The sequence below is a fragment of the Tamandua tetradactyla genome, chromosome 11 (assembly GCF_023851605.1).
Source record: "Tamandua tetradactyla isolate mTamTet1 chromosome 11, mTamTet1.pri, whole genome shotgun sequence".
Lineage (NCBI taxonomy): Eukaryota > Metazoa > Chordata > Mammalia > Pilosa > Myrmecophagidae > Tamandua > Tamandua tetradactyla.
Genome location: NC_135337.1, coordinates 64671112 through 64695938, shown reverse-complemented (window position 1 = coordinate 64695938; position 24827 = coordinate 64671112). Strand labels below are relative to the sequence as shown.

Genomic DNA, 24827 nt, shown 5'->3' with positions numbered 1-24827 from the left:
GGGGACGAAATATCACACACAAGCAGCCTGTTTGGCTTGGGCCTGGGGCACCTGGCACGGGAGCTGTGCCTTGCTGAGCCTTGTTCTCTGGTTTGTCTGGGAGGACACTGCCCCCTGCTGATCAGAGCAGGTACTGCAAGGATGTGGGCGAAGGTGCTGGAATCCTGCTGGGCCAGCAGCTGTTGCTCAGCCCACACCTGCTGGCCCGATTTAGCCCATTTCTTTTTTTCTCCCCAAATTCTCCTCATCTGTTGGCACCAGCTGCCTCCAGCTGATGAACTCTTTGACCTTGCGAACTGTTACAGCTGACCTCTGAGTCTGTTTTTATTTTTGAGCAATTGTGGCTTTACAGAACAATCATGCACAAAACACAGTGTTCCCATATACCTGTCCGTTCTGAGCATCTTGCACTGGTGTGGCACACGTGTTACAATTGATGAAAGAACATTTTTATAACTATACTATCAATTATAGTCCATGGTTTACCCTGAGCTTGAAGTCCCAAATTACCCCAGGTAAGAATGAGACGATTGCAAAGGATGATGATGTTGACACAGCAATATTAACACAACTTGTGTTCTACCTCTTGTCATGATTTTGGTCTTATCTTGAATGCTAGTCTCCTCCACTTGGAAGCACTGTTTTTTTATCCTCCCATACAGCGGCCCCTCCCACCCAAAGCCCAAGGCCCATGGTCCTTATCTCTAAACAAGGTTTAAGTTTCCATTCCACCTGAGGGGCTTTATACAACTTCTGGTCCAGCCCACCCCCACCCCCCCCACCCCTTTACAGAGAAGAGAGGAGGCTCTGGGAGGGGCAGTTCAGTGGTTTGACAGGCTGCTCTCCTCTTCCTTAGGCGAGGTAGAGGCTGGGCTCACCTCTGGGGGGGAAGGGAGCAAGCCACGGTCACACGCAGACGTCCCCATCTCCCTCTCTCCCTCTGTGCCCTGCTGTGTCCTTTAACCCCAGAGAAGGCCGACGGATTGGTCTCCTCTTGCCCAAATCCGTGTCTGGCTTCCTGGCCCTGCCCCACCTTTTCCCAGGCACCGATGTTACCTGATTACTCCTTGCTGTCACGGTCCTGCAAGCTTCACACACACATGTGGCCACCTTCAGTAGAACACCATGGCCACTCGCTGTCCTTGCCAGGAAGAGGTGGGAAAAGGAGCTTCTGGAGACGCAGTAGCCTATTTGGCTTGTAAAGCCGAGGTCTGACCAGGCGTGACTGGCTTCCAAGCTCTTGCTACTTTGCACCTTCCTCCTAAAGGGGGCACTTCACAGAGGCCTTGGCCATCTGTGAGCCTATTTTGCCCTGATTTAACCCAGGAGCTAGAACCTGGCTCTGTAGCTGAGCTCCCTGCTGCCGCCTGCCTACCTGCCTGATGCTCAGCTACCAGGTTCTGTTATCCCCTTGGATCTCCCAGACACAAACTGCTTCCACTGCAGAAATCGTGGGGGCTTCAAGTCAAGACCTAGCCTTGAACCCTGCCTCCACCCCTTACTAGCTGTGTGATCCTGGGCAAGTTTCCTCACCTCTCTGATCCCAAGTTAGTCTTCTGGAAAACCTCTTAGAGTTGCAGAGGATTAAGTGAGACTTAAGGACTTAGCGGGCTGTCTGTCACATAAAAACCCTCCAAGAATGTTAGCTGTTACTATCAGCCAACATGTGTGGCTTTGCATTTATATCACCTTCTCCACCTGCTGGGGGTGTCCAGCTCCCACTTCTAATTTTCCCGACTCAGAAACCACCACCCCCTCGCTGTGTCTGAACATTGAGACTCCCCCACACCCCCCAACTGATTTTTGCCTGCAGGCAGCAGTGGGGCCAGGCTTCCCGGCCCCTGCAAGCTGCCTCCTATTCCCTGTTACCGCTTACTGAGGGAATCATAAAACTCCCATGAATGGAACAGCTCATGGTACTTTTGATACACCAGGCTTTGGAAGCACTTTAGATGCACTCTGTGCTAGACACAATCCAAGGAAGTATAAATATATATATGTATATATTTAACTTTTTTCTTTCCATTTACAGATAAGGAAGTTGGGGCTCAGAGAAGTTAAGTAACTTATCCAAAGTCACTCAGCTGGGATATGGAGAGCTGGGATTTAAACCCAGGCTGCCTAGTTGCCAAGAAGCAGGCGAGGGAGGTTCAGCTATTTCTGATGGGTTTGGGAACAGTCCCCGTCCTTTCATTTCATGGCTCTCCCTTTTGGGCTTTTTCCCTGGAAAATCGAGGAATAGAGCCACTCACTGGTTTTAGGCTGTGCTCTAGGGAACCCCTGGGGGGCTCACCTGCATCCTTGTTCAGCCAAAGTGACCCCTTTCTACTGGCTCTGTACCTTGAGCTCCTGGGGAGGAACAGGCTGGAAGAAGGTTTGGGAACCACTAGATGGGGTAATTTCTGCGGTCCCTTCTTTCTCTCAAACCCTATGATTCTGTGGTCAAAACTCTTTGCAGCCTGAATGGCTTTTCCTATACATAGGCATAGAATATCACGCTTGCAAGCATAGTAAACACAGAGGTTATTTTTCCAACAGCCCTTACTACACAGCTCTTCCTTGGGGCAGGTGGCACCTCCTGCCTCCTGGTTCCAAGGAAGAGCCAGTTGCCAGAGCCCCTGCGAGGGCACAGGAGGAGGGACTGTCTTCTGTGGGCTCAGGGCCACCTGGGCCACCCCCCATGGTCCCCATAGGTGCACACGGTGGTGGGGGCAGCAGGTGGTTCTTCACCCATGGATGAAATGCTTCAGGAACAAAATGTTCAGGAACATTTCAGGAATGAAATGTTAGGAACATAGTTTACTGACACAACCTAGGTATTTCACATCGTCTCAGTGACCACATCAAGAAGGTATGGTTGGTCCATTTTCCAGGAGAAGAACCAGGCTCAAAGAAAATGGTGGCCCAGGGACCTGACACTTGTCTGACTGCCAAACTCCTGCTCTTTCTGCTATACCGTTCTAGCTTACTAACGTTTCCATAGGAGCCCACCTGTTGCCCCTGCTTAGTTCTCTACTGCTGTTCATTCATTTGTGCGTTCATGCACTCTTTGAGCCTTGCATTCAGTAAGTATTTGTTGAGCTTACCCCTGGGCTGGATCCCGGGATTGTGGCAGTGATTTCCACATAGCTTTCAATATGCTTGGAGGTTAATTCAGAGTGCAATGGATCACAGATTTTTGCTTGCTTTCCAGGCACACTTCAACCGGCCATAGTTCACTTCCTTTAGGAATCTGCAGTCAGCATCCTGCCCTAGCTTTGTAGCTATCTTTATATTTTAGGGGGAAAATTGCTCATAGGATGGCTATGTTGCTGTACCTTAGACTTATCCTTTGATAGTAGGCTTTGGGTTAATTTATCTTACTATTAATATTTGTTTAAATGTCGATATTTGTTGGCCAAGACAAGCTATACATATTAGAAAACTGCAAATCATTCTTCTAGTACATCTAGTAGTGCATCTAGATTGGGTATTGCACTGTCGCTTTACACCTGATCTGATTTAGTAATAATTTTTTCTATAACTAAGTTACAGTGCAATTTTCTGATGAAAAGAGGCAATTTCTTGTCCAGTAGAGAACTCTTGAACAATACAGAAAAGCACGAAGGAGAAACCCCAAATCCCACCATTCTGAGATAATCAACCAGCAATTTGATTACTGCCTTCCAATTTGTGTATCTACAAAGCAAAATTGGGTTCACACGCTATCTACTGCTTTATATTTGTTTTATTTTTTATAGTTTCAGCTGTATATGACTGTACACTCAATTTCAGAAACAATGAAAACCCAACACTCCTGGGGGTCCTAAATGGAAAGAAATACCATGCAGATTTATATGTTAGGTAAGTTGACTCCATTTCCTTTCCAGAAAAGAGGGTGCCTGTTTCAAAGTAAAAAAAAATCACAAATGACCTGCAGACCTTCCTCCAGGGACACCTGGTGAATGTTTTCTTGTTTGCAACCTGTGTTGGGTCATGTGTGCCACGAACCCAAGGGGTGGAGCCCACTATTGCGAGTAAACAGGTGGAAGAAGCCTCCTTCCCACGCGGCTGCTTCCTGATCCTCTTTCACTGCCTCGCTCCTATAAAAGAGGTCAAGTCGGACAAATGGAAGAAAATACTCTGTAATCATTTTGAAGTTAAGTGTGAGGAGACACCTTTTCCTCACACCTTTTAACGGACACCTTTTCTTGGAAGACGGGGCTGCGCTGTGGAAACAGAAGTGAATGAAGAATATTTTCAGTATCTCATATGTTTTATTCCAGACTCTCAATGATTTTACTGAAAGCCCTTTCATAAGCGAGTAGACAAACCAATTCTCTTTGCCCGTGTATCTACTTATAGAATGGACCTAACCGCGAGTCCTTTGGGCTACTATAAAGCTCGGTGGTATCCTGAAAGATGCCGCAGACAGTAAACCATGACGGTGATTCATGCGACAGAACAGTGAGTCACATGCCAAAGCTTCGTGTAATGGGACCAGCGTGGGCACTGCGTTTTCATGTGGTATGTCACCTTCACCAAAGGCCAACAACAACAAAAACATTTGAAACACCCGCTTTTGGAGAACCAGTTGTATAGCTTTCTGATTGCTTTTGAAAAGATCTTACCATGCCAAATAACAGCAGAGCGGAATGAAAATCCAACAGCTGATCATTCCCACTAGACTGCCCTAAAAGCTGGAAGCTTCCAGAAATGGTATTTCTGGTGGCCTGACAGCCTCTGTTAAATAGCTTCTCACCTGCAATCTATCCTGGCTTTCCCATAACATACAGGAAAGAAACATCATTATCATTGTTTTATATTCTAATGGTGCTGTCGACAGTTGGCCTGGCATATGAGTGGAGGGCCCCTAGGAGGCCCTCTCTCAGAAATAAGGTGAGTTTTTGTCCCCTGAGTCCCTTTGACACCTGACAGTGAGTCTGTTGTGTGGCCAGCTGGGCCCAAGTTATTTGGGGAAGGATTGAGCAAGGTTGTTTTATGGCCACAAGGTCAGTTATCATATAATGTCAACTCTCTGGCGCACATGTGGGTATCAGGTAGCAAACGGCCCCAAATGGACATTTCCAAGTTGCCCCACTGAGGCAAGTTCCCTCCTGTGGTCTCTAAGAAGATTGCTTATGCTTCTTCTCAAAGAAGATTATTCATAGCATTTAAAACACTTTTTTTTTTTGTTGTTGTTGTTTAGTTACCCATTGAAATTCTCAAGGCTTTTTTCAGTATATGTTAGACATCAATAAAAAGTATTAAAATTTCAAGGGCAGATATGATGAAGAAGTTCCTCAAGAAAGAAGTTATTGCAAAGAGCAAAGGTACCTAAAATCCCACTACCCCAATAAGGAAATAGTCCTTAGGTGCTCTAACTCTCAAGAAACACACCTACAGACATAGTTTCCAAACCTGGGTGGATCAAAAAGAGCACAGAAGTGATGTGTATGTGGAAGTACATGTAGGTACAAAAAGGTAGAGAGGATAAAACCAGAGGTCCTTACAGGGGAATAGTTTAATCATTTGAAAATTGAAAATTTGCAGTTTTATGTTCAATACTTCCTCTAAAAGGAAGGCATTATTAAAATGGAGATGGCTCATTATAAATGATTGCAAAACTAAATCCTGCAGTTTCATCTCTTAACAGGATATGGCATGATCGATAAGTTCTAAAAATGTATCTTCTTATTAAGATGTTCTTGGGGCACAGTGGGGAGTGAAATCACCCTTAGGAAATCATGACAGATGAGTTTTACATGGACAAAGTCAGGTATAAATGAACATTCCTTGAAACCACAAAACCAGCATTCTGAGGACAAAATAGAAATATATATGGAACAGGAAACATCTTAAAGTGACATGTCCCCTGGTTCGGAATGCACTGTTTGCAAATGTATGGATGAGACATAAGCCTTTACTGGCACCATCTCTCAAAGACACCTTCTCAAACTTCTGGTTTACCGATGGTGAGAGAAGTGACTCGGGGGCCTTGTTAGAGACAGAGCTTAAGGAAGATTCCCTGGCATCCTGGAAGAGTATTGATTTCCCAAGTCCTTTTATTTGTCTCAACACCACTGCAGAGAAAGTCATCACTGATGCTGCTTGAAAGGGCAAAAGAATCGTTTGATGAAAGATATTTTGCAATTAACACTGTCATTACTTCAATGAGAAAATTACCAGCCTATCGCCTCCTGTAAATATATTCTATGTGTGTTGGATGGTCTCCCATGGAAAGGGAGACAATAATTGTCCACTTTTAGAGGGGAAAACATCAGGCTTCTGGAGCCCTTCCTGGAGATGGGGGGGGGGGGGGGGAGGAAAGTGGCCACTGCCATGTCTTGTGAAAGTGGCTCTATCTACATCATCAAATTCGAATTGGGCCCTTGGTTGTACTTCCATGTGCCATGATTGCATTTGAGCCTATATGTTTCCAATATGATGTGGAAAGGAGGACCTCTTTCTATCAATCAGATTTCCACATTGCTCAGGTTACATAAAAGCTAAAAGATAACAAGCATTGTTATTTGGAAATCGTGGGTTTGGGGCACCTGGCATTTGCCTTCTCCTTGCTAGCTGCTCTCTGCCTTTGCAGACGGATTCCACTTGAAGAAGTCCCCGAGGATGAAGACAAGTGTTCTGCCTGGCTCCACAAGCTCTATCAGGAAAAGGTCAGTGCACTGTGCAGAGGTGCTAGGTTGGCGCTGGTTGTGCATGATTTAAATGAGCCATCCACCTTGCAGCTGTGGACTTACCCTATAGATGTACTGTGGGGAGTTTATGGTGGTAGCAAGCTTTTTTCCCTTGGGAGAGATCTCGCACAGCCAGTCATTAAAGATCCTGGAGTTGGAGCTCCATTTGGCCATAGGGAAAAGAATATGGAAAAATATTGCTAAAGGGGCTCAACAAAAGGAACTATTGTATGGAGGTGGGGGACACAAAAGGAAGGAATAGCCCCAACAACCCTTGTCTCCATTTTCCTGCCTCTGGTCTTAAGGCAGAATATTCTTGTGGATTCAAGTGTTCTTTCTAACAATGCATATGGTCTTGATTGCTTGTGGTTCAACATTTTTAGTCACCTGTCTGGTCCTAAACCATCACCAAGAAGAGCACAATGCAGCCCCATTCAGGTCCACTTGGCTAGGTTCAACTCTGCTACCATAGCCCTTTCCTTCCTGCCTGTGGCCCAGTTCCCCAGGGCCCCTGTCTCCTCTCTCTACTTCTTCTGAGTAAGGGCTTACCTTTCAGTGGCTTCTCTTCTCCAAATATGCATGCAGGAAGTGGGGGTTAGGTTGATTATTATTGCCTCAACTACTTGTTTCTTTACAGTTTAAAGGAGGCAAGGATGGGAGCTTACTTATGTGGGCTGCAGGGATGAAGGACGTGGGGCTTGGAGGCAGGTAGGAAACACTGCCTTTGCCTTCCAAGCGAGTTGCAAACTGACACTCATTTTTTAACTTACTTTAAACTGTAAAGAAATTGCTTCTTTGAAGGACAGCAATGAGTCTCAGAGGTAGTCTTCTGCAAACCAGACCCTGCTATACCCTGGAATCTGGGTGTGCAGAGAGATGGATGGATTCCTGGGAGAGTGGTTGGGAAGCAAAGTCAGTCTAGCTGTGTGCAAACATCACGTTCTCCCTGCTGGATGGCCTTTATTACAAAATCAGTATGGCTCTGCCGACAGAGATGAAGCCTCAAGCCAGCTACTCCATTTTCCATCCTGCACAAGTACAAGTGCAGATCCCCAATGGTCGGCAAGAGTTCCCTGGGAGGGAGATTTTGTTTTTTAAACGAATTAGTGAAAAAGAAAACTCTGGAGTGAACCAGAAGTGTGAATTCTCCTAACACCTAGAAAAAAGATGCTTTTTCTTCTTGATAGAGGTATACATAAAAAATTTTGGCTTTCTAGAGGTGTGAGAAAAAGCTTCATAGGTTGCCCTTTGTACTATTACAATAGATAAGTACTATCAAGACTATTGAGGAAAAAAAAATGTGGCCATTTGTAAGTGGAAGAATTTTATGATATATAAATAACACCTCAATAAAGCTGTTTTTAAAAAAGGTATTAGAGTACTCCCCACTTCCCTAGATCAGGTCCGGGCAGCCCCAATCTGGGACAGAGGAAAATTCATCCGCTCCTAGCACAGAAACAGAATGGAGCTTCCTTTCCTCAGCAGACTTGGAGGCCATCTCTGCCGGCACCCCATATCAAGTCGTCTATTGTATGCACTGTCCAGCACTGTAGCTTGTTTGTTTGTCTCTGCCTCTCCCTGGAGTCTTGGTGTGGGAGCAATGGGCACAGAAATTGATTGTTCTCTAATTGCTTGATTATTTGATGTGCCCTGAGAAGCTTCACAGCTTCCTCTGGCCTTCCTGTGACAGTAAAGATTCAGAGAATGAGGATAAGTTTGGAAATGGGTTTGCTAAAGGGCCGAGGAAGAAGCTGCAGTGCAGAGCTAGAGGGGTGGGGGGTGTGAGGGGGAGGGAATGTGTGGGTGGGGGGTGGGAGTGGGATGTGTGTGGGTCACGGTAAGCAGAGGCACTTGGAAATCCACAGTGAATGGGGTAATAATAATAGTCAATAATAGTAGGCCATGTTATTGACTAATAGTAATAATGGCCCTGAGTGGTCAAAAAACACATACTCAGTTCACCCTTACTGGGAAAGAAGAAAAAGTGTGATATGCTTTAGACATTTCTATCTGAAGTTCTCAAAAGAAGAATTTCAGGACTTTAGGTATTCATTTCCATTCCATGGTTGCTCATTTTACAGAAAATGCATCTTAGAGAACTGGGACGTTACCAAGGCTAAGACACGGATGCAAACTGGGGGCCTCGGGGTTCGTCAGGCCCTTAGAGGTGTTTTGCTCAGCCTAAGTGTTAGCTGCCCACATCGCAGTTTTGCAATAATTGACCTAGCTGCTGATATTAACAGTGTGGGAAACTTCAGAGGATTCTCCTCTTCTGGCCCCAGCTCCAGGATGACAAGGTGCGCCGCGGCCTCTGCCTCTCCTGGCTGGGACCCATCGCTGCACTTGGCTGCCCAATTCCTGGTGCCACAGGCAGTCCTTCATTCTCCACTCTCTCTCTGACACAGTCCAGCTGCCAGTTGTCACTTACCATCACTCTTCAGTGATGGCTTTTCCTGGGTCCCCTGGGCGCTTATTCTCTTGCATGAACTGCCTAGCTCCCGCAGCCCCTTGTCCAGTCTTACTGGGGGCTCTGTGGCATAAGAAGTCTATCGAAGAGACACTTATTTTGCCGTGGATTTGAGCTGAGCCTGGAGGGGCTATCTTGTTCTTGTCTGTGGCCTGTACCCAAGTTGATGTTGGGCCTGAGGGGTAATTTCTCAGCGATGTACACACATTGGGAGATTTAGACCAGGATGAGTAGAATTCCTGGTATTTTGTTTCAAATGGGGAGTCAGACCATACAGAGAATCTGATCCAAAAAGTCAGGTCATGAGCTAGTTTACCACTTGGTCCCGAGAACCAAGGAGAGCTACCAGCGAGATGTCAACTGGTGGCTCACATGTCTGGGAACGCTGTGGTCCTGCACCTGCTCTGTTCCTCTGTGACTGGCCTCCCCTGTCAGGTGGACACTGCAGCCCCCTGCAGTCCTTTCTATCCAGACAGCCCTTCCAGCACAGGCTCCCAGATGCTTCAACAGTGGCAGACAATTCCCTGGCAGTGGGGATACCAGATAGGGATTAATGTTAATGTCCCTTTTTCTTGGAGTTACGCTGGGAGAGCTCACCTGCTGTCCCAGCTCTGTTCCTGACTGAGGACCAGGTTTCTCTTTATCATTCTATTAGGTCTCTGCCACGGGAAAGGAGCAATACTGAGGGCTCTATATTTGTGTGTATATATGTATTTCATTCTCCCACCAACCTTTTGGGGAAGGTAGTGCTGCCCCTGCTTTACAGATGAGGAATCTGAGCTTCCAAGATAGATAAGTATTAAAGACCTGGGACAGAATCCAGCTTGTCACCCCGTACTCAGTCACAGAGCTCGACTTTCCTGCCTTCTTCATGTGTCGCACTGGGAAGGTGTCTCAGTTTGCAGGCTGCTGAAACAAATGCCCCACAATAGATGGGCTTAACAACAGGAATTTATTTGCTCATGGTTTCATAGGCTAGAAGGCTTGTCTCCAGTGTTCTTGGCTCTCCCATCACATGGTGATGGCCTTTCCTTTCTCTTCTGGGTTCCGATGACTGGCAGCTAATCTTCCAGCTCATCCACGTGACTTCCTTTCAGAAATAGGAGTAAGACCCACCCTAGTTCAGTTGGGCCACACCTTCCCATTTACACATTTACAACGGGTTTAAACCCAAAGAAATGGATTAAGATTAAGAACATGTCTAAATTGGGGTACAAAATTCAACCTGCCACAGAAGGGGACGATCACACACAGTGTCGTGAAGGAAGATACATTAGATACCTGCAAGATACTTTCCATAAACTGCTGCAGACCCTCAACTCTGCAAGGTTCCACGAATGGCCGCCATCTGCCCCACCTCCCTTCGAAAATGGGAGCCCCGGGAGGGGCCTGTCCAACAGGGGCAGTGTGGGGTCGGAGGAGAGAGTGTCAGGTCCCTTCTGTGTCCCTGCAGGATGCCTTTCAGGAGGAGTACCATAGGTCAGGCATCTTCCCGAACACGCCGATGGTGCCCCCCAGGCGGCCCTGGCCACTACTCAACTGGCTGTTTTGGGCCTCGTTGCTGCTCTACCCCTTCTTCCAGTTCCTCGTCAACATGATCAGCAGTGGATCTTCCCTGACACTGGCCAGCTTTGTCCTCGTTTTCTTTGTGGGTAAGTGGAGAGTAGGAGGAGGCTGGCAAGTGGAAACAACAGTGCCCAGCCCAGATGGTGGTGGGGAGCATTGACATGGGTAGAGGAGAGTTAGTCTGCAAATGTACAGGGAGAGCCCATACTTCAGATGCATGTTCAAACGCACACAGACTCATGGGGCTGCAAGGATTTCATGGTCCACCTGCCAATCTTCTCGTCCACATCTCCGATTTCTTCCTGCTCCTTGCCTTGGGTTTGCAAAGCTGCTACCTGGCTTTATCCATGGGAGTGATTTCCTACTTCCCTGGCCTCTTCAGGCAGCCCTGCTCATGAGAATCATTTCCTCCTTATCATGAGGCAAACTCTGCCCCCTGCAGGAAAACAATACATTTCATGAAGTACAAAAAGGAGCTAACAAATGACTCTTACATCAAAGCAGGTGCAGGGCCATTTGAAAAGCTTTGCCTCTTACCAGTTGTTGCCATACAGACTGAAACTGAATGGAGATGCTCAGTAAATTCATTTTTCATTAATTCACACTGATTTTATCTGGTTAGTAATTTCAGACTACTGTTATTTCTTACAACACACCAGCTACCCTGCACATTTCCTCCTTTTTCTGAAGTGGGTTAGCTAGGAGTCATTGCACTTGCTTTTCGCCCTACAAATGGGGGAAACCTATGCTTTCTGCAGCTGGCAGGATGTTTTTGATGGGGAGTTTTCTTGGGAGAGGCAGCCCTATTACAGTCCCTCTGAAATTACTTCCTCCCTGAGTCTGGGAAGAGGAAGGCATACTCTCCTGAGACTTTGGAAAGTGTGGGCTGAAGCTATTCTTACTGTTCCAAGACTGAGCAGAAGGTCCAAGTCATGCAGTTGCCTGTGTGCTTGTTTATAGGTTTATTATTTTTGCAAGACATAAACATGATATAAACTCTTTGTAGAAGACTCAAACAATATAAAAGTGAAACAAATGGAACGAGTTTCAGGACAAATTTCCCCTTCTGAGCCTGCTTCCCAGAGATAACCACCATTATCAGCTCAGGGCACATTCCTTCACTCTGTCATATGGGCATATCTGAATTCACGTAGTTTCCCTAACATTTTTCCCTAATAAATTGTGAAATACCTAAACATGCCACAACACATAAACCTTTCTCATTCCTTTGGATCAAGTCAACCAATTCTAGGTTGCATGGTTGCAATAGGCAAACTGGCCTTGTCCCAAAGATAGACCCTGCAATTTAAAATACATTTAAAAATAGGTTTTAATGTTAAAAATTACAATATTGAAACAACACCTACTCTTTATAGAAATAACAAACAAACAAAAAAATACAGACAGAATAGAAGAGATAGAAAACACTCTCATCCAATAATTTCATTCCCAAAAGATGGGTCCCAGGCCCTGCCTCCCCCACCCCCATGCTGCTAAGGCAGGGTGGCTAGGGCCCCCAGGGGCATGGAGGAGCCTCAGCCTTTTAAATAGCCTGACATCCAGTAGAAAGCCCTGCCCTGGTTGGCAGGAAGGGAAACATAGAAACCAGTGTTCTTTGGAAGAAAACCGTAGTCCTAGACAGATGAAGAAAGTAGGGCATAGGGCTTGACCCAGGTGTGTAAGGAGGGCCCCCCAAAGAGGCTGGACACTCTAAATAGGAGAGAAAGATGAAGTCTCCAGAAGCTTTTGAAGAACTGACTGCTGTATCTCCCCTTACCAGATGCCAATGTCTCATTGCCCTTGAGCCCAAGACTTACTATGTTTTGCCCTGAATTATTATGTACCTTATTCTTCTCACAGGGACTCTGAGGGGTGGAGTCCGTATTTTACTTACCTCTTTATTCTCTACAATGTCATCATCTCTGCTGCTAATGATAGACTCCGGAAAGGTTCTAATGTCAGGACAAAACTCATTTCTAAGTCCCTTAACAGTTAGTCCCAAACAGCCATCTGCCCATTTTTAAATGATCTCAGACATGTGTACCTTGTCCTGGCTTGGCTGGGCTGCCACATCCTAATCTGCTTCCTCTTATGTCTGAGTAACAGTTACAGATCACAATGCCAACTTTCTGTAAATCTGTGCATTTTCATTTGAGATTTCATTCATTTATCCATCTCTTCATTCTTGAACATTTATTATCATCTGACTATTTGCCAGGCATTTGTTCAGTGCTGGGGAGATCAAGACTGTCAAGACATGATCCTTGCACCCAAGGAGCTCCCCAAGTCTACCGCCTCCAAAGGGAGTAGCTTAGCTTGCAACCCCTGGGCTTTAGGCTCCGTTTTTGAGCTTCCTAGTAGTAAAATTGTACTCTCATGCCTATCCGAAACTCTCTGTTGTAGGCCAAATCCTGCTGCTGGAGAAAAGATGTTCAATGAGGCAGGGTCTTGGTTCGTTGCTCTACCATTGTACCACAAGCAATGTTGGATCACACAGGCACTAGATACACATTTGAACTCTTGCATTTTCAAGAACCTATGTGTTATCAGGTAACCCTGAAAGGTACCCTATACATTCCTTCCCTGCATCCACGAAAGAATCCTGTTTGCTTTAGGGAATGGCATAGTAAGTGAAGGAATTTTGTAAGTCCCTGTATACACCTTTCTGTTCACCTTCAAATGTCAAAGGATTATAAGCTCCTAAAACAAATGTCTTGCTCTGTTCATTCTAATGTTGTTGAGCCTACTAAGAACCCTGATGTCCATGCTCAAGGATGACCATAAAGCTGGGATTAGGAAAAGGGACCAAAAATTCGCTAGGTCTTGGTTGATGTTTGAGATTTGCAGATACCTGCCTTCTCATGGTTCTCTGTGGGCAAATCAGCCTAAGTCTATCTGGTTTCCTCCTAATTCTCTGGTCTTTCCATTTCTGCAGCTTCCATGGGAGTTCGATGGATGATTGGCGTGACAGAAATTGACAAGGGTTCTGCCTATGGCAACATCGATAGCAAGCACAAACAGAGTGACTGAATCAGGGACATCTTACCTTGCAAAGGAAACCTTGGATTTTGGTTGATTCTGCGTTAACATTCTGCTTAGTAGGACAGTGACGCAGGCTGGGTGAGCCTCTGCTGGGAAGAATGCAAGTCATGACTCTGGAGGCAGGGACAGTGGTCGCAAAGCCAGATGGGAGGAAGATGTTCTCAAATCCTTTTTCCCCATCCGCTTTGGTGGTTTTGGGTTTTCTTTCTTTCCATGTGGGCATGGGTGTATGCGTGTATGTAAGAGAAAGAACATGTGAGCAAGAACGGATGTGTGCTTGAATGTGAGCCTTGTTTTGTGATAATCCAAAGGTATTCAGGCTGCAGTGGGAGGGATGGGATGGGGAACGAAAGGGGAAAGGGTTCCCGTTCATCCTTTGGTGCTGAGTTTTCTGTAATCCTTGATTGCCAGAGACAGAATGAAAAGTACTTTAGGTAAAAAGACTAAATTATGCCTAAAAAAAAAAAATTAAAGTGTTTGTCTGGCTCATCTGTGGTGCGTGTTTGCCCAGACCACTTCCATCCTTCCATTTCAGCCTCACACCATGTGTCTTGGTGTTCTAGATGAAAGTGAGCAGGTGGTGCTCACAAGGAGAAAGCTTCCAGGTCGGCTGGCCAGGCAGTATTTCAGGTGGCAGTGGGTATTCCAACAGTAATCATACTACTCCCTGGCAATCGACGAAGATATGGGAACTGTCAGTATTTGTTTAAGGGAATGAGGGTAGGCTTTGGAGCCAAGTTGAGAGCTTTTATATGACGCAGGAAAAATGGCTCTCTGCAGCCCAAACTGCCTGGGCTGTTGGTTTTCCCAAGCTCACTGTAATGGAGGTCTCCATGGCATCAGTCTTGAAGATGTGCCCAACTCCCTTGAAATTTTTTATGCTGAAAATTGAAGATAAAAAAACGTAAAAATAAAGCCTGGGGCGTTCTGTAATGATTTGAGAGGTAATTTACATCTATTGTTCCCCCCAAAGAGATGCAGTTTCACTTCAACAAAATGATCCCCCTCATTTGCATCCCACTAAAATGTGAGGGTCCTCCCTTTCATCAGGATCAAAGTGGAACAAACATCCATTGTATAAGAATCCCCTGGGTGTTTGTTTTCCTTTGGGTTTCTGCCTAGCATCCATTTTAAACCACCAAAGAGTTCTGCTCTTTAGAATCTTCAGTGGCCTTGGGAGTAATAGCCAATGTGGAAGACCTTAACAGAGGCAGAAAAAAAAAGGCAGTAATATTTTTAAAGGAGAACAATTAAATACTGATACTGTGTCATCTGAGTATTTATTGGCATATTAAGTAGATGTCTTCTCATGTGCAGCTACATTCAGCATAGTACAAACCTAATATTTTGCTGTGGCTGATTATATAAGAAGGGACAAACTGTTTCATAAAAAATATAGCCAAACACAATTTAAAGGCATATTCTATTCAGTCATTCTTTTAGATGTTTGCTCATTTAGTCAATAAAGGTTTGCCAAGCACGACTAAACTAGATAAACCAAGGAACTCTGCTTAAGGGACAAAAATGTATAGTGGATACAAATCAATTTGAATCTACCTAAGTTAAAAGGGATAGATTCTGGGTTACTTCAAGAACGTTATCAGTGAGTCCAGGATTTCTCCTTAGGTCCGTGTTTATATTCAGAGCACTCTGCCAAGCACAGTAGTCAACCTAGGCACTGGCCTACCCTGCCTAAGAGTTCCGATTTCAAAGGCAGCCTTTCAACTTGCACAAAAGCACGGGCATCAGCAGGCAAAGGCTTGGGACAAGCACCTTAGGTCTAAGGAGGAGCCCTTTTCAAAGTGCAGGTGTATGTCCATGGCACCTGGGTATTGTGCCGTTCTAGGCTGGGAGTCCCCAGCACCACCAGAGACCTGAGCAAGACAGTCAGAGGGATCCAGTAACAGGCCCAGCCTGAAGCCTCCTAGGCGATGGTGTTGTTCCCATTTGCACAGTGCACACTGCAGCTAATTCACTGTCAGACGGTGGGCAAGCATTTACCTCTCAGAGTCTCAGTTTCCTCATCCATAAAATGGGGATGATAACACCTACCTCTGAGGCTTTTAACAGTAAAATGAGACACTAGATATGACCACACTTTAATAATCTGAGAGCACTAAATAAACGACAAGAGATTAGAAAGCTGTCACCATGTTATCACTTCTCAAAAATGCTCAGAAGTGAACGTTTGGCATCTAAAAATGTGTCTGCTAAATATTTCTCATTGTCATTCTTTCAATCATTAATAGTGGTCATTTAAATTCTAAAAATATACATGCTCCCTCCTTCTACCTGGGATTTAAAAGTGGCCCATAGACATTCATTTTTCTCCCTGCATTGGCTCTGGTATCAAAACCAAAACCTAACAAGCAAGCAAACAAACAAAAAAAGGTAGTTCAACAGTACCCGGAGAGCCAAGGAGGGAGGACAGGGAAAATAGTTCTTTGAGATAACTAGTTGGGCTCCAATTTTTAAATTGCTTTAGAAAACAAAAAAAGGAATGTGGTGTGCTAGAGAGAGACCCTGGCATCTTTGTTATCCATTTGGCCCTTCCATGAAGAACTCTTACGTACTGTGGGAACCTGATTTTCCTTTTATCCTAATACCTTAATGAACAGAGCCAAGCACTGGGGACACCTGGAAAGAGTCTAATTATCTTTCTGGTTGTCAGTCCCCTAATCTTTGCTGAGGACTCACAGATGCCACAATCTCTTCAGCAAAGAACTGTTTGGGTTCCCAGAATATTTACTTTTCTAAGAATTAAAAACAATTTGGGCTAAAGCCACCATTTTTGTTGTTGTTGTTTGTTTGTTTTTTGACCCCCTGAGCATCTTGGATGAGGAGCCTCACATCCTGTCTGTCTTTCTAACATCTCCATCTCATCAACTCTGCTAAGAAACTATTCTAAAATCCAGTGTGGCAGAGAAAAAGGGGACTTTTTACTAAAATCTGGATAGCAACGCAGGGTCATCTCTGGACATTAAGGGCCATAACCTAGACTACTGCAGCTTTAATGCAGGGAATTTAATGCACTATTTCTTAGGACGACAAGACCACAAAGACTCGCTTAGAAGACATCAGCCATTTCAAGATGCAGCCTGAAGTTTGAGGAAGGCAGATTGATCCCATGATGGTTAAGTATTCTTAAAATGATTAACCATGGGAGAACTAATGTGCTTTGTGATTTAGTCTGTTACCTCATTTACTTTCCTAGAGACCACAAGTTTTTCATATGATCAATTGCATAATAACACTGGAACATCCCTCAGATGCTGTCTTCTCTAAATGCATGTACAACCTTGTAAAAGTAGCTGATGATGTTTAACAATTTAAAAAATGTGTTTTTCTAATTTATCTATAAATGCGTCTGTAAGATAATGATTTAAATATAAAATCCAATAACTGTGTAGCCAAAAATTAGAAATAGCTGGTGTGACAGACATAAAAAGGGACCCAGGTGGCTCCTGTTTATTTCTCCACTGGTAGAAGTGGGACAGTGGTCTGGTTAGTCTCCAAGCCAAACATGCTAAGCTTTAGGACTTATTCATAAACATGAACAAAATGGTGAAGAAAGATAATGAGTGAAAACTTTCTAGGGTATCTGCTCAAAACAAGACATCTAATCCAGTTTTCTCTAAAACACTGGTCCAGACTTATCACATATTTGCTAGGTTAAAGATAAGTGAGAAAAAAATACTTTCTGGGTTTAGCAGTTACATGGCGGGGGGTGGGGGGGCTATAGGTTGTATGGAGGAAAGTTTATTATCACCATAACCTGCTATTTGTGTTTCTACAAACATGAAAGCAAGACCTGCCACAAGCACACTTGTGCCTATAGCTGACCATATGTCACTACTTTCTTCCCCCAGAGCTTCTAGGAAAGGCACTTGACAAAATGTAAATCTCACCAATTTACTATGTAGAACATCACTCATGTTCCTTGTTTGGTGTCAGTGTTTACCCTTCATCAGCAGCTGTGTTTTACAATGCCTTAACTAAAATAGACAGTAAGTTTTGTTCACAGAGAACAAAATAAAGACAACTTCAATGCAACACGTTCCTTGATGTCGGTCCTGCCTTGGTTTTCCACCATATCTAGTCTCAGTCACAATGCCTCCAAATGGGTAGAGGAAACACGGAGCTGGGATGACAGGTGCTAAAGAGCAGCAGCAGCCATCCTGTTGCCACTCTCAGCTCGGGGCTATGAAAACGATCTTACTCCAAATACACAAGGTTCTCAAGTCCATGGTATATATGAGAAGCAGGACCTGAGTCAGCAAGAAACTTTTATAGGTTTGGGGAGCATGAGATGGCTTTCCCACCCCAATGAGAACTAGGCATCTTCAGACACCGAATGCTGTTATATATAGCACACAAGGTCACTGTGAAGAGATGGTGTCTTAAACCTCTGATTAGTTATACTTCACATTTTTTTGCTTCCTATCAGGTAGGTAGGTTTTCAACTGCTTATGCTGTGAAATGGGAAGATTTGCCAGTGTCTCTTAAAACAACGGATTCGGGATTGAACACACTAGACTGTGAAGTCACCCACTCCACCCCAGCTTGGCAAATAGTTTGACTCTGCCAAGTAATCCCTTAGGGACTTTGGCCAGCTGCTTCAACTCCCTCTTTTCTAGATACTTTTCCATCTACATACAGGCAGGATGACTTTGTGGATGAATAAAAAAAATCAGTTGCATTTTAGTAGGATGATTTCCTGAAAATCTCTTTAGAGTTATTGGAAATGGAAAACATTTTTTTTTTCCAAGATGAATAAGGCTTAAATCATATCCTTGATGTAAAGCTAGTCGAAAGGGTAAGATAATCTTTTCAAGTGTTCAGCCCTCTTCCCTCCCAAACGGGAGGCCCCTTGAGGTTGCTGGAGTGTTGGTCTCATTCATCGCTGAGTGCCCAGGCCAGCAGAGTAACTGGTAACTCCAATCTATCTACAGGATGAACAGATGTTCCCCAACTTCTCCAAGGCACATCACCATCTCATACTCTTGCATCCCTGGCTCGGGTTTTGAGCTTTCCCAGAGTTTCAAGCAAATTTAAATGAAAACAGGGTACTTCAGATGTTTAGAGGCTTTGTGCCCCGACCCCCACAATGGGTGTAACATATATGCTATAACTGAATAGCTTTTTCAAAGCACTCAGAGTTCAATCTGAGAGAAGGCAGAGGAGGCCTGAGAAAATATTACTGTCCCCCAAGTCTGTGGCATCCTTTGATGCCATTCATAGCATTTGTCACCAGTTGGCATATTACCTGTTCTTACACTCAACCACTTGAAATTACCATTATTTTGGTCAAAAGCAGAATACGGTCACTCTAACCTACCTAACTGGGTCTCACCATGATGAGGGCTCTCTGGCTCACTGCTATGTCCTTCCACCCATAACAGTGCTAATTCTCGTGGGTACTCAATAAAAATATTGACTAAATGAAGGGGAACATTTATTTCAACGTCTTAATAAGTGAATTTCAACTATCTTTTAATTCTCTTTCCTGAAGTACAAATAAGAGCCTTTTCTTGCATATTTTTAGGCCAAAGTAAAATGGAATACTTCTTAAACTCTCATTATTTTGAAGTTTCAGATTTATCAGAGAAAAAAATTACAGTTTTCCTCCAACAGAGGATGAGAGGATGTTGTTGTTTCCTTGGCTGCTCGAGCAAACACCATGCAATGGGTTGGCTTAAACAATGGGAATTCATTAGCTCACATTTTGATGCTTAGACAAAGTCCAAATCAAGGTGTCATCCAGGTGATGCTTTCTTCCTGAAGACTGGTGTTCTGAGGCTGGCTGCTGGTGATTCTTAGTCCTGGGCTTCTCTGTAACATGGCAGTGCACATGGTGGCCTCTCCTGGCCTCTCCCTTCTCTTCTGGGTTCTGCTGACCTGCTCTTGGTTTTCCTGGCCTTCTCTCTACCTGAATTTAATTCTGCTTATAAGAGACTTCAGTAATAGGATTAAGGCCCATCCTGACTGAGGTGGGCCACATCTTTACTGAAGTAACCTCATCAAAAGATCCTACTTACAATGAGCTCAAACCCAAAGGAATGAAGTAATACAGTAACAATATGTCTTTCTGTGGCACATAGCTCCAAAGCACTGCAGATTCCAACTAGACATTCCTTAGCCCTATGGTCTTGTTATAATATTAAGGATATGAATCGATTAAAAATGTATTTACTAAGTACCTATGTAGTTATCTAGAAAATATTTCCTACAGCTGTTTTAGTACTATTTTTTTTTCCAAATAAGACATACAATTTTAACTCTCATTACTTTATATATATATACATATATATATATGTATATATATATATATATGTATATATATATACACACACACACAAAGGCACAGCCTTGCTTTACATGTTGGAGTGACTAGATATATTTTAAAACTTTTTGGCACTTCTATACTGTTGACTTAAGGAGGGGTGGATAGTATGAACACAAAGTTCATAATCATTCCTTGGGATTTCTAAAACAAACTAAATTACATGAATGGCACTTTCTCTTATGCTCCATAGCACTAGTTTCAGCCTGATGTGTACAAAATATTCTAGGAAATTCAGAAAGGTCATTGATGGAATTTCAGAAAGCCATGCTAACTATAACTTGGCAAATGATGAGGAAGAAAACAGATGGAGAACATTAACAAAGTTGATGTGCTAGTAGAGGGTGGCATACAAAGTGACATCATGAAACTGCAGAACCATTTTTCTTATAAGAATGGTGTCAACACTGACATTCCTAGAATGAGCTATGTGCTCACGTGACTAGCACTCTGAGGGAAAAAGAACAAGGCTGGCACAGGTCTCAGGCCAATGACAGAGTGCTAATGACAGATGGAGCAAGGCCTCTTTTGCTTTGTCTATCCAGGAAAAAGGTCTAAAAATGGGAAGGGGTAAAACAAAACCAGTTAAATTAGGAAATGAGTTGCTCCAAGTGAATTCTTGTCTCTCATCCAGTATCAACTCTTTCCCAGAGCTCATGAGATTATCACGAGCTTCTAGGGAGATATCTTTGAGGAAGCTCAAAGAGGAGGGATGCAATTTAAAGAGGGAAGATGAATACATTTTATAGATTGTTTTGCAGTAACATTCTGGAACAGATGATTAAATGGATGTTTTTTAGTACATAAAAGAAAGCAGTCACAGTGAGGAGACAGCCAAGATGCCCTAAGAATGATGTTAAGCTGAACACGTTTGCCTTTTTCAAGTGACTTGCCTGAATTAGGAATTTGAATTTCCACAAGGTTATTTAACTATGCTATGCTAGTCCCACGAGGTTATTTAACTATGCTAGTCTTATAGAGAAGATGAGGATATATGGATTGGATGAATGTAGCTTTTTAACATAGTGGAACAGAGAGCTGATAAATTGATTGTAATGTCAACCTGGGGTATGTCTCTTACATTGTGTAGCAATCATTTCAAAATTTTTATTGATGACTTGAACAAACAAAACTGATGAAGTGTGTGGTTAATACCACAGAAGGCCCAACTTAACTGACTAGATAAAATAAAGTTAAAATTAACAGTCTATACTGCCACCCTCTTTTGCCTCATTGTGGACCATTCTGCCCTGTGGATGACAGCACTATCCTTCATCTACTTCCACCATTATTCAATGCTATCTCTGCTAACCGTCCCCCAGTGCATAGGTGTATGCATCATTCAGTCACCCCGTCTCACCTAGCTTATTATTTCATTCCCAGGTTAATTATCACTTCCACAGAGATACTTTCTCTTAATCTCCCTAACTAGGTTAACTCCCTAGACAAACGCACAGAATGAGAGAGAGAGATTGAGAGAGAGATAGAGAGATGGAGAGATGGATATTTCTTATATTTAACTACTTGTTCAAAATTTGTCTCCCTAATTAGATGCACCAGGAAGGCAGAGGCCAGGTCTGTCTTGTTGCATTAATATTAGAGAGCTACCAAAGGGATGCAATATCCTTTTCATAGTAAGAACACATCTACAATGACAATCAATTCAGACACACTTTTAAAAAGGGTTACTGATAAAATGAAGTGGCGATGGGGAAGGTCAAAATGGAACTTGGGGAGATTTAGCCTAGAGAAAAAGGACTGGAGTAGAGAAAAGGGAGATAGAGGTATATTCAAATATATGTAGGTACAGTCATGTACATAGAGTATGAATTAGTAATATGTTGAGGTTGATTTCAGCACTTGCACACATTTGGAAAAATCACTTTAAAACAGGAATGATCCTAACAGAACTAACAATACATGAAAAGAACTATGCTTACAAAACAGATGACAGCTGACCAAGAAGAGAAAAAAATGACCTGACAAAATGGCAAACCTTTCTTTAGAGAGAGGTTGGGAATTTGAAAGTTTATTAGGGGTACACGACTATGCTGGTGTGAAAGTACTGTGTACCCTAGAAAAGCTATGTCCTTTTTCCTGATCCAATCTTGTGGGGACAGTCATGTTTCTTTTAATTCTGATTCAATATTATGGGATGGAAACTTTGGATTGCTTTCCAAGGAGATGTGACACACCCAATCGTGGGTGTAGCCTTTGATTAAGATGGTGACGTGACTCTGCCCATTCAATGCGAGTCTCCTTTACTGGAGACCTTTAAAAGGGGAAACATTTTGGACTTAGTTCAGAGCAGACAGAGACACAGATATTTGGAGATGCTTGGAATGCCAACAGAGAAAGCAGATGCCTAGATACGGGTATTTGGATATGCAGAGCCCAAAAGATGTCACCATATGCCTTCCTATGAGATAGTAAGCAAGCCAGAACCCAGAGATGTGTACTGGAGGAGCTAAGTTAAGGCCCACAAATGCTTAAAGAGGAAACTACTGGCATCAAAAGCTGGAAGCAACAGAACCGGGAACAAGAACCAGCAGAAAACAAGGACCACAACGTTTTCCATGTGACAATCATCAGCCTTTCTTGAGTGAATGCATCTTTTTCTGGATGCCTTAGTTTGGACATTTTTATGGCCTTAGAACTGCAAACTTTGTAACTTAATAAATTCCCTTTATAAAAGCTGTTCCATTTCTGATATACTGCATTCTGGCAATATTTTACAAAGTAAAACAAATACTTAGTGACATAAGTGATAAAAGTTTCAAGAAGCACAAATCATGGAAGTTTCCATCGCAACAGTAAATGAGTGATTTGCAAGGCAGTGACTTCAGACATCACAAATAAAAACAGAGAGTTACCTGCTTTAACAGATTTTCAGTAACAAACTGGTTAATTTTGGAAAACATGTTGGTCCTCCTCTCAATAGGGAGAAAAGAACAGGCTTCAAAGATCAGATGCACACTCCTCTAAGTAGAAATGCATTCTTGAGCAGCAAGCTCAAAACACCTCTTGGTCATTTTGGACTTAAAAAGGCTTTTAAAACCTAAGTGCAGTGTATAAATATAAAGGAATTTCCACAGACCTTAATGATTGTTGGGGCTCTGGGAGGATATACCTCATTTCAACAAGGTGCCACTGTACAACATGTCTTTGAAATTCCTGCTTTTGAGATGAGCATCCTTTTATAAGCCTACCAACAACAAAACAAAACAAAACAAAAAAAAACAGTCTTCTTATCCAATAATCAGTACATCTCAGTTCTGACCTGAGAGAGTATAACTTACCTTTTTACTGTATTTTGTAAAACATATGAATAAGGCAGCAGCTTTAGAATACATAGTCAGCTTCTAGAGGGGATTACTTTTTAAATATAATACTCTTTTATATATATTCTATTAGGATAAGAACATACTGTTTCTTTAATTCTATTGAATGCTCTAGAAAAGGGATGGCAAACTATTGCCTCTGGGTCACATTTGGCCTGCTACATTGCTTTGTACATAAAGTTTTATTGGAACATAGCCCAATCCTTTATTTATGTATTGTCTATGGCTGCTTTCACGCTACAACAGCAGAATTGAATAGTTGCAACAACAGACTGTACATACTGGAAAGCCAAAAATATTTACTATCTGGCCTTTTACAGAAAAAGTATATAAAAAAGCAGGTTGGCACCCCTGCTCTACAAAATATAACGTCAGTTGCTTGAAGCTGCTATCTTAGAAGGAACAAAAATCTACCCCTTACTTTTATAGTGTTACATATTTCTTTGCTTAATGGGATTCAAGATATAGGCTCTATTTGTAAACTATATGTTAGTCTAGAAGATTTTTTTCACTATCATTTTTTATCTTTATCACCTTATAACTTCTTTTCAACTTTCAACCTTTCAATTACAATCAATAAGATCACAGAAAAGGAGCCACTTATAAATGTTAGTATACATTAAACAAAGGGCTTTTTAATCACTGTAAATGTTACTTTTCTATTTCTTATGGATACTAGGTTAGACGTCATGGGCCACTAACAGTGAAAAGGGCTAGTGTTAATAGAAAAGAAGAAAGATCTCAAATTAATAATCTAATTTTCTACCTTAAGAAACTAAAAGGAGATAAGCAAATTGAACCCAAAGCATGCTGAAGGAAGAAAATAATAAATATTGAATAGTGTGGAAATAAAATCACAAATAGGAAAATTTGAAAAATAAATGAACCAACAAAGTAAGAACAGAAAGAAATGTCCTTAATCTGATATAGGGCATTTACATAAAAATGTAACTAGCATCAAACTTAATGGTGAAACACTAGATACATTGCCCCTATGATCAGGAATAACATGAAGATGTCTGCTCTTTCCACTTTGATTTAACACTATACTGGATGCTCTAGCCAGTGCAATTAGATAAGAAAAAGAAATAAAAGGCAATTTGATTGGAAGGGAAGAAGTAAAGCTGTCTTTATTTGCAGGTGACATGACCTTATATGTATAAAGCCCTAAGGAATCCAGCCCTGCTGGGCACCTCAAACAGCTGACCCCTGGGCATTATGAACGGCCCTCCTGGGTGCCATGATACATCAGACCACCGCCACAGTCTGGGAGAGGAAGGTATGAGGGGAAGAGGTGGCTGAAGAGCACCATCTATTGGGAAGCCTCAAGTAGAATTGTATCTCCTCCAAGAGATCTGGGCTTTGGTTTGGCAGGGAATTACTGACAAACC

At 43.0% G+C, this 24827-nt stretch overlaps 2 protein-coding genes across 4 annotated transcripts in view; one reads left to right on the top strand and one right to left on the bottom strand.

The window, feature by feature from the left end:
• Positions 1–14244, top strand: part of AGPAT4 (1-acylglycerol-3-phosphate O-acyltransferase 4) — a 151214-nt gene extending 136970 nt beyond the window's left edge. For both annotated transcript variants that reach the window (XM_077120794.1, XM_077120795.1), the window contains exons 6-9: positions 3741–3843; positions 6581–6656; positions 10598–10796; positions 13646–14244. In XM_077120794.1, the coding sequence (XP_076976909.1) occupies positions 3741–3843; positions 6581–6656; positions 10598–10796; positions 13646–13740 (473 nt within the window). In that variant the 3' untranslated portion in view covers positions 13741–14244. The remainder of the gene's footprint in view (positions 1–3740; positions 3844–6580; positions 6657–10597; positions 10797–13645) is intronic.
• Positions 4181–24827, bottom strand: part of MAP3K4 (mitogen-activated protein kinase kinase kinase 4) — a 176181-nt gene continuing 155534 nt past the window's right edge. The window contains exons 28-29 of one of the 2 annotated variants that reach the window (XR_013159450.1): positions 13757–14633; positions 4181–4208 (exon numbers count right to left, since the gene is read on the bottom strand). The gene's annotated coding sequence lies outside the window, so the exon portion shown is untranslated. Of the gene's footprint in view, positions 4209–12119; positions 14634–24827 lie in introns of those variants that run through there. The other variant, XM_077120783.1, reaches the window with a different exon arrangement.